This window comes from Nicotiana tabacum, chromosome 21 (genome assembly GCF_000715075.1).
Source record: "Nicotiana tabacum cultivar K326 chromosome 21, ASM71507v2, whole genome shotgun sequence".
Lineage (NCBI taxonomy): Eukaryota > Viridiplantae > Streptophyta > Magnoliopsida > Solanales > Solanaceae > Nicotiana > Nicotiana tabacum.
In genome coordinates this window covers 80,264,340-80,278,039 of record NC_134100.1, presented here as the reverse complement: position 1 = coordinate 80,278,039, position 13,700 = coordinate 80,264,340, and the positions used below count along the sequence as shown (strand labels likewise).

Here is a 13,700-nt window from a genome sequence, read left to right as displayed (position 1 = left end):
ATTGGTTCTACGGAATTCTCGCATCGCTTGGTCTGTGGCAGAAAGAGGCTAAGATCTTGTTTTTAGGCCTTGATAATGCCGACAAAACTACCACAATAGACTTTATCGTTATATAGTATAGTCAACTACCATAGTGTTTCAATAGTATTTTATATACATAGGGGTAAAAGTGTAAATATAAAAATTCTTAACGGGTTAATGGTTTACCCGATAAGAAAATTGAGTAATCCGTCCTCAAACCGTTAAACCGTTAATTATAAAATCTCAATCCGTTCAGCATCCATTACCCCGATAATCCGATACCAATAAGCCTATAAGCCATCGGTTCAATAACTGTTTCGGTTCGATTTTGAAAGCCCTACTTGAAAGTTTTTGTGATGGATAAACACATCTCAATTATCAAATTTTAAGCAGTTTAATTGATTTGAGTTAAAAAAAATCTGAATAGGTAAATGATTTAGAGCATTTTTAAAATGATAAGAGTCATAACTAAAAATAGAATATATGTTCCCGTTACATGCACTATAATTAACTAAACGGATAATTTCAGAGACCTCTCCTCAAGTTTCGCCTCGTCAAAATAGCCTCCTTTATGGTTTACCATATTACGCTCACCTCCCTTATTTTAATTTTTTTGTAACAACTCTTTTAACTTATTTATCATTAAATAAAAATATTGTGTTATATGATTTTTAATGATATCGCTGAAATTGCAATTAACATATCAAATCAGAATAAAGAACTCAGGCCTCATTTGTTTTTTTTAAAGATTAAGACGTCTGAATCTGAATACACATCTGAATATCAATATGTGTATTAAGATTAAGACATTTGAATCTGAATACACATCTGAATATTAAGATGTGTATTAAGATCTGAATACTAAATGATTAAGACTGTTTGATTTTTAATATCTGAATGTATGCAATTTATCTTTATTTGAAAAATTAATAAACATAAAATTCAATTAAAATACTAATCAATCTAATATTCTATGGTAGTTGCCGATGGTGATGGCTAACGGTGGTGCTTGTGAATCCCGACTAGAGGTGGCGGTTGGTAGTAGTTTTGGTTGATGGTGGTGGTTCACGGTAGTAGCTAGTGGTAATTGGTAGTGATGGCTATTATGATTGAGGATGGTGGTGGTGCGTGGTGATAGTTAGTAATTATGGGTGGTGATGGTAGTTGTGATTGAGGAAGGTGGTGGTGGGTGGTGGTAGTTTATTGATAGGCAGTGCCGGCTATGATTGTTGATGGTGATGGGATGATTAGTTGTGGTAGTTGAGGTTGATGAGTGTTAGTTATGGTTGAAAATGATGGTGGTGGGAGTGATGGGGATGGTGGGTGATGGTAGCCGATAATGGTGGTTATGATTGAAGATGATGGTGATGGTGGTGGTGGTGGTTGAGTATGGTGGGGTGTGGCATGGTGGTAGTTGATAATGGTTGGCGGTGGCGGTAGTTAATAATGAATGTGGATGATAGTATCTTAATGAAATTAAGTCTCTGTTATAGATCTTAAACATACAGACCTATTCAGACCCATTAAGTGGTTGTGAAGTAAAAAAAAAACAAACACACTTAATGATTAAGATCTGAATATTTAAGATTCAGACTTTAAAAACAAACAAACTTAACGTCTGAGATTTGAATAATTAAGATTCAGACTCCATTAAGTGCAAACAAATGAGGCCTCAGTCTCTCCTTCCAACATACCAAATACAAGTTACCAAATTGGACCAATCCGTGAATTCAAATGCTAAAATTCTATTTTTTTTGCTCTTTCTTGCATCGAAAATTTAGTATAATCCCACTAGTGGGGTCTGAGATAAAAATGCTATTTCCAAAAGAAACGAGGTTATTTCGGCATCCTTGGAGGGTGCTTACCACAACCCACCTTGTCATTTTACAAAAAAAAACACATAAAACTAAATACTCAATAGTATAACGTTACTTGAAAAATTAGAAAAAACCCCTAGGGCCTGCGGTTACAAAATAAGACACGCGTTTTTCTTCCACTCCGCTTTCTTCTTTTATTCACTACTATATCCTGTATACCTGTGCTCCAGTTTTTATCTAATCTTTTTTATACTTTACATGAAGCACTCAGTTTGTTGGAGTTTTCTGCCTCCTCCTTAAAAGGGTAAGTTTTATATTATCTTTTTTTCCCCTCAAATTATCTCACGTGGGTATTGTTTATATTGTGTAAACAATGATCCTTTTTGCTACATGCCTTAATTTTATTCCGGTCCTTTTGCTCAATTTTGTTATTTACTGATACAATTATGTGGTATGAGATCGCTATATGTATATTTCCTGGAATTGTTGAAATCCATACACTTTTGACGGATTCATATCCATCAAGCTTTTGTACTATGCCTTAGCAGTAGCTTCGTACTTGATCTGTAATTAATAAAAATCACCTCTTCCAAAAATAATGTTACAAGATATAACAAATACTCCTCAGGCAAGAGCATTCAACTGTCTAGGGTTAGCTTTTGGGGGCTACGTGTGGTTTGGGGATACATTCTGGGACTCACTTATCTGAACATTTATAGAGTTTCTTGTTAAAAAGGATTCAATAATTCAACAGAAGAAGCATGGAATGTCATTTGGGATCTTCAATTTAGGAGGAAGATTAGGAGTTAGAGGAATTTCAGAGATGATTTACAAACAAATAATTTCATTAGAGAGTTTGGATTCTGGGAGATGGACTTAAGGAATGATGGTCGCTTCCCAGTGGTCTTATAATAGTATTTACCATTTTACTTCTAGTGTTGTCAAAGGCGAAAAGTGCAAATGGAGAAAAATGACAAATATATATGTATAGCCCAAAACTAAAATCTATAAGCATGATTACCACAATAGACAAAAAAATTGAAGAAAATTTATGACAAAGTGAAATATCAATTGCTTAGTGACGCCTCTTCAGGATTATATTCATTGGCAAGGAAAAGTATGCCTTAGAGCGTTGATGGCAACGCTGAAGCGCCCGCTAAGCGAGGCGAAGTGCTCAACATATTTTGAGCCTCGCTTCAAGGCTTAAGCTCGCCTTTGATAACACTGTTTACTTCCTATAAAAAAGTCTTCTTATAGTAAGTTGCTCGCTAAAAATCAATTAGTCTTCCTGCAATTATTAGTTTGGATCCCAAGGGCACCTGCAGAGGTGTGTTCTTTCGTATGGTTGGTGACTGGAGGAGCAATTTTAACTGCCGAAACTTTGAGTAAGAGGAGGTTCTCCTATGTTAGTTGGCTTTAATGTAAGTTGTATACAGTGAGGGAGAACTAAAAGATTGTTTGAAGGAAGTGAACTTGATTTTGTACATTTGAAGAACATTCTCTTATCTTTGATATCTTTTTCAGTGCACCCGTAAGGTTCCTATTATATTGAAGAATGGGTGTCTTCTGCAGCGAGCCATTTATTTTTGCCTGTTCTCTACAATTTAGTACACTTCTTCTAACGAGAGGTTTCTCCCCATTGTTAATGAATTTATTCTTTCCTAAAAAAGTATCTTATTATTCAGCATTTGCTAATATTTTGTTTTTGCAGTGTAGAATATAAATTCCTACATTTGTACAAAGAGCTTAAGTTTTTTGCCAAAAACTTCATTCTGAGATGCACACGAGAGAATCATGAAAGGATTTTTTTTTTATCACTTATCTTCATCTCTTTTTCTTTTATACTGAGAACATTTATGGTAAGAGTTATAGAGGACTCTAGGAGAGGTTGCTTTGTTCATTGCAAGTCAAAGACAGTCAAGCTTTCGGCTAAAAGGAAACTTTTGGGGGTTGGGGGTTGGGGGGAGAAGAAAATAAAGGGGCTATCATTTATCTAGCTGGATATTCTTATTTGCTTTCAATATGAGTTCTATTGAGTTATCTTTTCGATTTCAAGCGGAGAATAAAATTGCAATATGGAAGAACATGTTAAAACAGAGAGGGGTGAGAACTTTCTGCTCATTATATTTAATTGTTGTTTCTTGAGTATCTCTTGTTATTTGATGAGAAAACCATATTTCTCCTGTTGTATAATGACGTTTAGGACAATCGGAGTACCGATATATAGTTGCAACAAAATCAGATTAATGGATATTCGACAATCAAAAAAGCGCCTTCGCTTAGTGCTGGAAGCTCATGATAAGAGCTCTGAATGTTTGTATTGTTTGATACTTCATTGTCTCCTTCCTCTCTATGAAAGAATTACCATTTTGATTAATTGTGCTCATCCAGTAAGTAATGAGAGCTATTTTGCATCTTTTACTGGGCATAGCTAACATATTTGTTGTAATAATACCAATCCAATGTAGTGAAAGGAGGGTTAGGCCGGGGAGCAGGAGAGGTAACTTTATTTTTCTTTTTTCTTTTATTTTTTATCTTGCAACATCTTTATTATGAATTGAAGGTCTTTCTCTGCATGTTGCGTATAAAAGAAAGATCTTTCTCTGCATGTGTGGATAGGTACTCTAACTAATTGTAGTTTCTGTTTTGTCTCTTCTTCATTGTTCGTGTGTCTGTTTCTTTCTGATCTTATGTTTCTCTTGATCTTTTCTTCCGTCGACACCATTTTTTCCTTCAATAAATTTGACCATACACTAATCATCAGCCCTTATAAGGGTTTTTCATCTTATACGGGTGTACCTGTATGATTCAGCATCTGTTAGCACATTCCCAGGACCAATTCATTATTAGGGATTAAAACTATTTACTTTTTCTTTTTGATGGCCACTAGCAAGCTATATCATGCCCATGACAATTATTTTTGTTCGATTTTGATAGGAAGGTGTGGAGGTCGAGCATTAAGGTTGTAGGTTAGGGGGTAGTGGAGCGTTTCTCCTCGTTGTGCCGGCTAGTCTGATAGTGTTTTGTCTAGGACTGCTAGCGGTTTTTGTTGTGTTTCACACTGTTTTTTTTGTTGCCTTTCCATTTATGTGTTGTCTTTTACGATGCTGATACTATTTTTCTGGCTTCTGTTGATGTTACGGATCTATTGTCTCTGAGCCGAGGGTCTCCCGAAAATAACCTCTCTATCCCTCTGGGATAGGGGTAAGGTCTGCGTACACTCTACCCTCCCCAGACCCCACTAGTGGGATTCTAGTGGGTTGTTGTTGTTGTTGTTGATTTTGACCTCCATTCATTTTTGCAGTTGCTGAATTTTGTGGAAACGTCTAGTTGTGTAGGCTCACTGAGCAGGTTGTCTTCTCGGATCCCTACAAAGTGTCACAATATAATCTCTGTACATCTCCTTATCTAGATGCCGATGCAGAGGCAGTTCGCAACGATAATGGTTTGAAGATTGAAGTTGCTGAGCTTAAAATCCAAGTACATTTGTGATTCTAGAAGATGTTGCCTTATAGCGCATTTAATTGATATGCTTGACTTTTATATGTATTTGTTTGCTTTAGCTCGAAAATCACGACAATCTTTACGTAATACTTTGCAGGTTTTGTGAGAGAGCCCAAGCTCTTATACATGATGATCTCCATACTGGTTCTTTGATGGTCACTCACGATTCAACCCAAGTAATTGATCCAAAATTTGCTTGCTATGGGCCAATGGGTTTTGACTTTTGATATTGTAGCATTTATCGGAAATCTAATTCTGGCGTACTTTTCCTGAGATGGACATGCGGATCAAGCCAATGACCGCAAGGTTTATCTACTGCAACATTTGCCTTTCTATGCTATGTTTCTTTTACTATGATCTCATTGTTTCATAGCAAAGGTCATCGTCCCCCTTTGTGTCTTTCTCCTTGTGCATGATATTCTGGTCCTTAACATCAGCCAGTCCGAAACTTGGATAAAGGAGAAGGATTTAGAAGTTAGATTCCATGACGTGCTACCAGCAAGGATAACCAAACATGTTCTCCATCTTTCTCCTCTCTTGATATTAATCTGGTTATTCGACTCCAAAGTTCTACAAGCATCATAGGCTATCTTCACTCTTTCAGAGTTTGTTAATTTTCTTTTATTCGTATACGCCGCAAGCTCTCTGTAAGTAGTTTTCATTTTCATCCATATGACAGGAGAAAAGCATAAGAATGGACAAGTTGATGGGAGAAATCGGCGTGTTCTCAGAGTCACTTCTGCACCTGCTAATGAAATGTTAACCATGTTCGACCTGTTTCTCGACCTTCATACGAATTTTGTACGAGTTTCTCTATTCGTTTCTCAAATTCTTTTTTTAGCTCATTTAGTGCTACAAGAGTACTTTGAAAATTTTTAGTCTAATTCCAGTTTTGCAACAGTTAATTTGACATAATAGTTTATCATCTTACACATATTTGTATCATCAGGTGTTACTGCAAAGCCATACGTTTTTTGGGTAACATATGGATTACAAACAGCACGATTAAAAAGAATAAGATTTTCTGTAGTAACTGTGTAGTCTTCTATTTCTCTTCTGAGTAACATCTCAGTAATATCTTTGTAGTCTCCCTTTTCTTTATATAAGCTCATCCTTTGGAGACATTATCTCTATACCTTTAATTACAACATCTCAATAGCAGTGTTGTCAAAGGCGCGCTTAATCCCTAAAGCGAGGCTCAAAACATGTTGAGTGCTTTGCCTCACTTTGTGGGCGCTTTAGTATCGCATCAAGGCTCTAAGGCATACTATTCCTTGCCAATGAGTGTAATCATGAAAAGGCGACATTAAACAATTGATATTTCACTTTATCGTATTTCTTTTTCAATTTCTTTGTCCATATATTTGTTATTCATGCTTATAATTATTAATCTTGGACTATATATACATATTTTTACTTTTTCTCCAGTCGCCTTTTTTCATTAAAGCCCACACTTTATTTGCACTTTACGCTTAAAGCCCCAACGGACCTTAGAGCTTTTTTGCGCTTTTTGCCTTTGATAACACTGCTCAATAGTAGCTATGTGGTCGTTTTTTCCCCTACACAACCTCATTCCTTGAATTGTCACTATACCTTTATGTACAAAGGTATAGTTCTGTTCACGTTGGGCCCGGGCAACACCCGGGCTTCCCCTCCACTAGTGTGATTATAAAAGTCATTGCTTGTGCCACTGTCAGATGAAGTGCTTGAACAGGTAGTCTCAAATGGTGAATGCGAGTGCTGGTGATGCTACATAGGTGTACAGAAGCAGGAGGAAATACGAGTTTGTGGGAAAATTCTTCTTTTTGCCCCCTAAACATCAGAAATTACGTTGTGTTCATTAGAGTTGGGCTCCAGGGAAGGGAATGGGAATTTGGGGGATTAGTGCAAGAAGGAGTTGCATTGGTCTCTGCAACATCAGAGTGAGTGGGCAGTCATTCAGAGGAAGAGCATTTTCAGACTCCAAATCTGTTACAAGTGACGATTCTGTCTTGCCGGTGTTGATCATCGGCGCTGGTCCAGTTGGTCTCGTCCTCTCCATACTTCTTACAAAACTTGGTATTTTCTTGATACCCTTTCCCCCTATTGCCCTATTTAGATCTTTTCAAATGCCATAGGTGCTTGGTATGGTGGATACCTTTTTTACATGAAAAATACTACTGTGAAAAATTGTTTCACTTATCTTAAATCAGTTTCTGGATATTTTCGAGTGGTTGGTTGAATTTAAAATCTGGTTGTACAATTAAGATGAATTCCGAAATAGTTTTGATCATTTACACAATGACTGAAATAAGTGAGATGGACCAAGAGTTGAGACGTTGTGAAGGAAAATGACTTTAGGTCTTAAGTGGGGTGAAAATTATTTTCTGGGGTTCTGTTTTGATATTTGGACTATAATGTCTGTTGGTATTCGTTAGGTGTAAAATGTGCGATCTTAGAGAAGAACAAGGTCTTTTCCAAACACCCTCAAGCACACTTCATCAACAACCGGTCTATGGAGGTTGGTTTTGTCCTGTGGAAGTTTTTTTTTTCTTTGCCTTTTGTTGTGTTGCCTAGAAAGAAGCTGAGATTTGAGAGTATTTTGATTAAAAGACGTTTGTTTTGATGTAGCTATTGTTTCTAGGTATTTCGCAAATTGGATGGTCTTGGAGACGAGATTCTAAGATCTCAACCGCCAGTAGAGTTTTGGAGAAAGTTTATATACTGTACATCACTGACAGGACCTATTTTAGGTGCTGTTGATCATATGCAGCCTCAAGGTAGGATTTATATATGTGATTTGTAAGTGATTTTAATTCTTAATTTTTCAAATTGTTATGCTTTAAGTCATTAATTTAGTCATGGTTATTGTTATTGCACGGTTTGCACCCAGACACCACTTGTGGGATTTTACTGGGTTGTTGTTGTTGTTGTTATTGTTATTGCAAAGTAAATACTCTGCCTGTCAAGTTTTATGTTAAATGGTCTGAACTAATGCACAATTAAGAAGTGAATATGACCAAATTAAGCGATTTGTCTTATCTCTTCCACTCCTTAAAATGGATGATGCAATGTTGTTTTCACTTTCTTAATGTGTTGCTGAGTACAAAATGTTACATGGGACATTTTGCTCTCTATGGTTTCTTAAGTCATCAAATTACATTTTGTTCACCTCAGATCCTCTCAACATATGAAATGGAATAAATTTGTGCCCGTTCGTAATCAGTGAAGAGATAATTGAGTCAATTGCAATTTTGGATTGAAATTCAAGTGATCTCGAATCCATGAAATATTGACAGGTGTATAACTACTATTATTCCAATAACGTGTCAGACATTTCTGCATTCCAGCGGAAAATATGTTTCGTTAAATGAGATGGGGAGAGTAGTATGATATCCATCTTATTAGATAGATCTATTGCATCACAAATTTATTGAGTTTGCTTCGTGGAAGATATGTCTTATATGCATACTGGTGATTCTTTTGTTTTCTGCAAACATTTTCCATTTTGTTCGTCAGATTTTGATCGGATTGTGAGTCCTGTCTCTGTTGCACACTTCTCCCAGTACAAGCTCTCCAGGTTACTGCTTAAGCACCTTGAGAAACTCGATTTCTGTACGATGAACTCTGAAAAGTGTGAGCATGTCTCTATTGGTGAGAGGAAGATCTTTATGGGGCATGAGTGCATTGCAATCAATGATGCTGAGCATGGCGTCAGTGTAACAGCATCTTTCCTTACTGAAGGGAAGTATATTAAGAGAGATATCCAGTGTCATTTCCTTGTTGGTACAGATGGTGCAGGAAGTACTGTCAGAAAGTCCTTAGGAATTAACATGAGAGGTGAAAAGGACTTACAAAATCTTGTTAGTGTCCACTTCCAAAGCCAAGAGTTAGGGAAGTATCTCATCAAAGAAAGACCCGGCATGCTGTTTTTCATCTTTAATAAAGATGCTATTGGTGTTCTTGTTGCCCATGATCTCAAGCAAGGGGAATTTGTCCTGCAGGTAAACCAGTTCTTTAATTATGTGGGAATTTGGCTCAATACTATATTATCCACTTGCTCGTATTTATAAATCTGAATCTGTTGTTATCGGTTAACAGCATTATTGATAGTCTTGGTCAAAATTTTGTAGGTACCATTTTACCCACCTCAACAAAAGCTTGAGGACTTTAGTTGCGAGGTGTTTTTCTACTCTTTTGTTGAATCTTTTGCTTACTCTATCAGTTCTTAAAATTTTCCATTAGTGGAAGAGAATGAATCAACGGGTTTATGTTCCTCGTGATTCATTTGGATCTACTATAATATGGGGCTATGGCTGCAATGCTTGACAGTTGAACCAATATGGTTTATTTACCATGTTGTTCTTTGTACTTTACAATTGGTTGTAGATGTGTAAGAGATTGATCTTCAAATTGATCGGCCAAGAGCTTGCAGACGTCAATGTGATGGATATTAAGCCTTGGGTGATGCATGCTGAAGTAGCTGAGAAGTTCCTGTCTCGTAACAACAGGATAATCCTTGCTGGTGATGCTGCTCATCGATTTCCTCCTGCTGGTGGTTTTGGTATGCAATCTATTTGTGCATTGATTAAGTTTTTGTTTTGTAATGCAATTATCTTGTCAAGTCTTAGATATTTTTTAAGAATAACTTTGTTGTAATTCCTTTTCTGTTGAGAGAGTTGGGGGAGGGGAGGGGAGGGGAGGGGAGGGGAGGGGAGAGAAAATAAATTAATGCATAGTCGTTTAGTGTATTTTTGTCATTGAGACAAATGAGGCTGCTTCCTGAAATGCTGATGTAAAGGTAAAAATCGCAAAGTTATTTCTGGGGGAGGCAGGTAAAAGATTTCAGCATAAGCATAAAATTCCGAAGCTATAACTAGCTTAAATTAAGCCCAAGATAGCTTTAGTAGGTTGGAGGAGATCTGAACTGCAGTCAGTAACCACATTGTGATGTTAGTTACCATGCATTGCACTGGTAATTTAACACAATTGATACGGTATCTAACTATAGACCTGGAACTTGATTGTTGTATGGTAATTTTAAGAACAAAAACAAATAAATAATTAAGTTTATAATAGTGTTCCCTCTCGAGCATTTAAAGCTTTTGGATGAGACAGTTCACGCAATCCAATATGCAATCAAAGCATATCCTTGTTCGAGTCCCTATCAACAAAATATTTTGACATGCTTGGCCATGAATCCCTGGCCAACTCTTAAAGAGTAATTTTTAAAGGCATAATTAGGGCACCAAGGGTGTGACCTAGCAGTCGATGAAGTGGGTGAAAATCTTAGAGATCAGGGTTCATATCCCAGCGAAGACAAAGAGTTCTTCCCATCTGTCTAAGCCTTGGTGGGCAAAGTTAACTCGATACTTGTGCTGGGGGAGGTAGCAGGTATCTAGTGGAACAGTCGAGAATGCGCACAAGCTGGACCCCACCATTATTAAAAAAAAATTACATTAGGTAAATAATAGTGTCATTTCCCCTTGATAACTTATGAAACATTTAAATGAGTTTGTTCGAATATGTGAAAGATAAGAAGGGGGAAAATAAAAGAAACTGGAGGAATATTTTCTTTTCTGCAGGGATAAAATAACTGCATCTTGATAACTTTGAAGTTAGGTGGTGTGAAGATCTAAGGTGTCATGTAAGATGCATCCAACTCTGCTTCATGGAATATATCTGCAGCTGTTGTTGTTTATTTGAGGATTTAATAGGTCAGACCGGGGGAAGGAAATCTGCTCAAGATGTCTTCTTTTATTCAGGGATGAATACTGGTATTCAAGATGCTCAAAATCTTGCGTGGAAGTTAGCTTCTGTAATCAAGGGTATCTCACCAATATCAATTCTTACCTCGTATGAACTAGAACGTAGTCAGGTATTCATTTCCTCAATTCTTGGTTTGATAATGCATATTGTGTAAAATAAAATATTCCCTATTTTCTGATTTTCTTCCTACGAGCTTCACACACTCCTTAAAATGTTTCAGATAGCCCAATTTAATACAGCACTTAGCGTCCAAAACTTTAAGGCGGCAATGAGAGTTCCTGCTGCACTTGGTCTTGATCCAACAATAGCAAATGCAGGTAAAGTGCAAACTTGTACTTAATCTTTTTACATCAGTAGCTGATTAAAGAGATAATGTGTTTTTGCATGCAGTACATCGAGCTCTTAATAACACGGTTGGTTCTGTTCTGCCATCTGGACTTCAAAGGACTATATTAGATGGAATATTCAGCATTGGTCGTGCACAACTCTCAGATTTTGTATTGAATGAAAATAATCCACTTGGATCTGCAAGGCTAGCCAAATTAAGACAGATATTTGAAGGAGGACAGAGCCTTCAGCTCCAGTTCCCTGCTGAGGATCTTGGTTTCAGGTTGCGTATCTACTTTTGCTTTATCTATTTAATGCAAATTGCTCAAGCTGATTTTGTCACTAAAGTTGTATAGTTCATGGGCTCCTATAAATGCTGGATACTGACTCAACTCTGAATAGAACTCCAAATAAAGACATCTCAGGTGTACGCCAGATGATTGTTTATATCTTAAATAATCCTTTTGGCAATACTTTTTTGCATCAGTACTCTAATTTCAATGTGTTTACATTAGTTACCAAAAAGGAGCATTGGTGTCTGAAGATTTTAGTGGGTTGAATGCGCATGAAGCACCTTCAGGACGAAGAAGGGATTATATTCCTTGCTCGGAACCTGGATCAAGGCTCCCTCATATGAATCTTAAACTGCTTTCTAACCCGTCAAGTAAGGTATGGACTCTTTCAAGGGGACATTGTCTTTGTAGGTGAGCTGGACCTTGTTAGATCATGGTCTTTTCATATCGTTCATCTCTTGGCACATGTTTGGAGAAGCCAAATAATTGAATCAAATGGGGATTTTCAATTTATCTCGATCCTTGCAATAGATTACAATATTCGACCTGCAGTCATCCTGTTTCAGGTTTCATTATTTTATTTCTAACAGTAGATCTTATTCAGGAAATATTCTCTACTCTGGACCTTGTATCTGGAGATAAGGTTGAGTTTGTCCTTATAATAGCACCACTGGAGGAGTCCTACTATCTAGCTCGAGCTGCTATAGAGGTGGCGAACAATTTTGAAGTGCCTTTAAAGGTTTGTGTAATATGGCCAAAAGAAAGTATTAATGGAACCGGAAGAAGTGAGGCTGCGTTGACTCCCTCTAAATTTTTTGAAGTTGTGGAAGTGAAGAGCTCATCAGATTCGCCATCCTGGTGGGACATCTGTCAGATGACGGACAGAGGAGCCATTTTAGTGAGACCTGATGAGCATATTGCTTGGCGTATAAAATCCAGAATTGCAGATCCTATCATGGAGATGGAAAAAGTTCTCCACATTGTTACAGGAGTTGATTGCATTTGATAGCACCTTTCAGTGAAACTTTTACCCCGTAAATCTATGGTAGGCCTGGCGTTAGTACTTTGCTTTTGGATAGACAGTTACCCCGTACCTATGCTGGTGAGAGGCAGTAGATACAGAAATGGTTTTCGGAGTTTAGTTGGAGGCGGCTTGTACATACACAACTGCAGTTAGGTATGAGCTCAGTTATTTAAACATATCCGGTGCAAATAAAATCCCAGAACACCTCAAAATTGTATTGTTATTTATTAAACTTGCTTTCTATTTCTGTTTCTCTTTTGTATGTTTCTACATAAAGCTAATGTTAAACTTTGATGAATTTTCCTTTTTCCTTACTGTCCTAAGACGGAACGCAATATTGGTAACGACGATCTTTTTATGCGGTTTTGTCAATTCAGCATGGCTATTAAAGGTAGATTAAACTCCCAAATTGATGATAAAATGAACTTCTCAAGCGGCATACATTGAGACAGCATAGCACTTTTCGAAAATAGTCATGAATTCAGAAGGATTGGTTTATTTGGTCGAGCATTACGCTTGAGTAGAAGAATAAAGGAACAGAAACGGAACTTTTCTCTGAAGTTGTAATTATTAAAAGCAGAAATCAGAACTTACACGAACCATATAGTACCTCATCTGCTCTAAATGAATGTGTATTCTACTCGGGTCAAATTTGTTTACTCAGCACAGCTGTTGTTGAGGGGTGTGTCATCGGTTAGGGTTGATCTTATTCGTGTTCTGATGTGAGACTGTTGACTATTTACACACATGATGCAGCTCTGTTTGGGCTTTGTGGAGGAATTTGAGCGAGATGGCTCTTAAGGTATTGAATGGTTGATTGCGCCGCAATTTACACACATGGTAATGACACCGCGATTTGGTAGAAGTTTAGCTATGTCTATCATAGGTATCACGTTGCCTGGAGCCATTAGAGGGAATAGTATGAAATGAAGTTGGTGCACTTGAGTTGCCATGGCAAAAGAAGGA

At 37.2% G+C, this 13,700-nt stretch overlaps 1 protein-coding gene across 11 annotated transcripts; it reads left to right on the top strand.

The window, feature by feature from the left end:
* The first annotated feature begins 1,956 nt into the window (after window positions 1–1,956).
* On the top strand, window positions 1,957–12,987 carry LOC107792154 (uncharacterized). 11 transcript variants are annotated; one of them, XM_075242328.1, is made up of 15 exons: window positions 1,957–2,142; window positions 5,143–5,318; window positions 5,440–5,648; window positions 6,022–6,143; window positions 7,057–7,400; window positions 7,760–7,842; window positions 7,966–8,101; window positions 8,841–9,325; window positions 9,455–9,502; window positions 9,711–9,885; window positions 11,087–11,199; window positions 11,311–11,407; window positions 11,481–11,700; window positions 11,933–12,086; window positions 12,315–12,987. In XM_075242328.1, exons 5-15 carry the CDS (start codon window positions 7,208–7,210, stop codon window positions 12,714–12,716), a joined length of 2,106 nt encoding a protein of 701 aa, XP_075098429.1. In that variant the 5' UTR covers window positions 1,957–2,142; window positions 5,143–5,318; window positions 5,440–5,648; window positions 6,022–6,143; window positions 7,057–7,207; the 3' UTR covers window positions 12,717–12,987. The 11 variants fall into 11 exon arrangements, 10 of the variants coding, with proteins under 10 accessions (XP_075098429.1, XP_075098431.1, XP_075098428.1 ...); XR_012704554.1 differs by having other exon boundaries at window positions 1,997–2,142; window positions 7,040–7,400; window positions 11,820–12,086; XM_075242330.1 differs by having other exon boundaries at window positions 1,997–2,142; window positions 5,440–5,518; window positions 7,040–7,400.
* Window positions 12,988–13,700: the final 713 nt, after the last annotated feature.

Coding starts and splice junctions, on each gene's coding strand:
- LOC107792154 (XM_075242328.1), top strand. CDS start 7,208: ATGGGAATTTGGGGGATTAGTGCAAGAAGGAGTTGCATTGGTCTCTGC. Junction 9,886..11,086: donor TCCTCCTGCTGGTGGTTTTG/GTATGCAATCTA, acceptor TCTTTTATTCAG/GGATGAATACTGGTATTCAA. Junction 11,408..11,480: donor TCCAACAATAGCAAATGCAG/GTAAAGTGCAAA, acceptor TTTTGCATGCAG/TACATCGAGCTCTTAATAAC.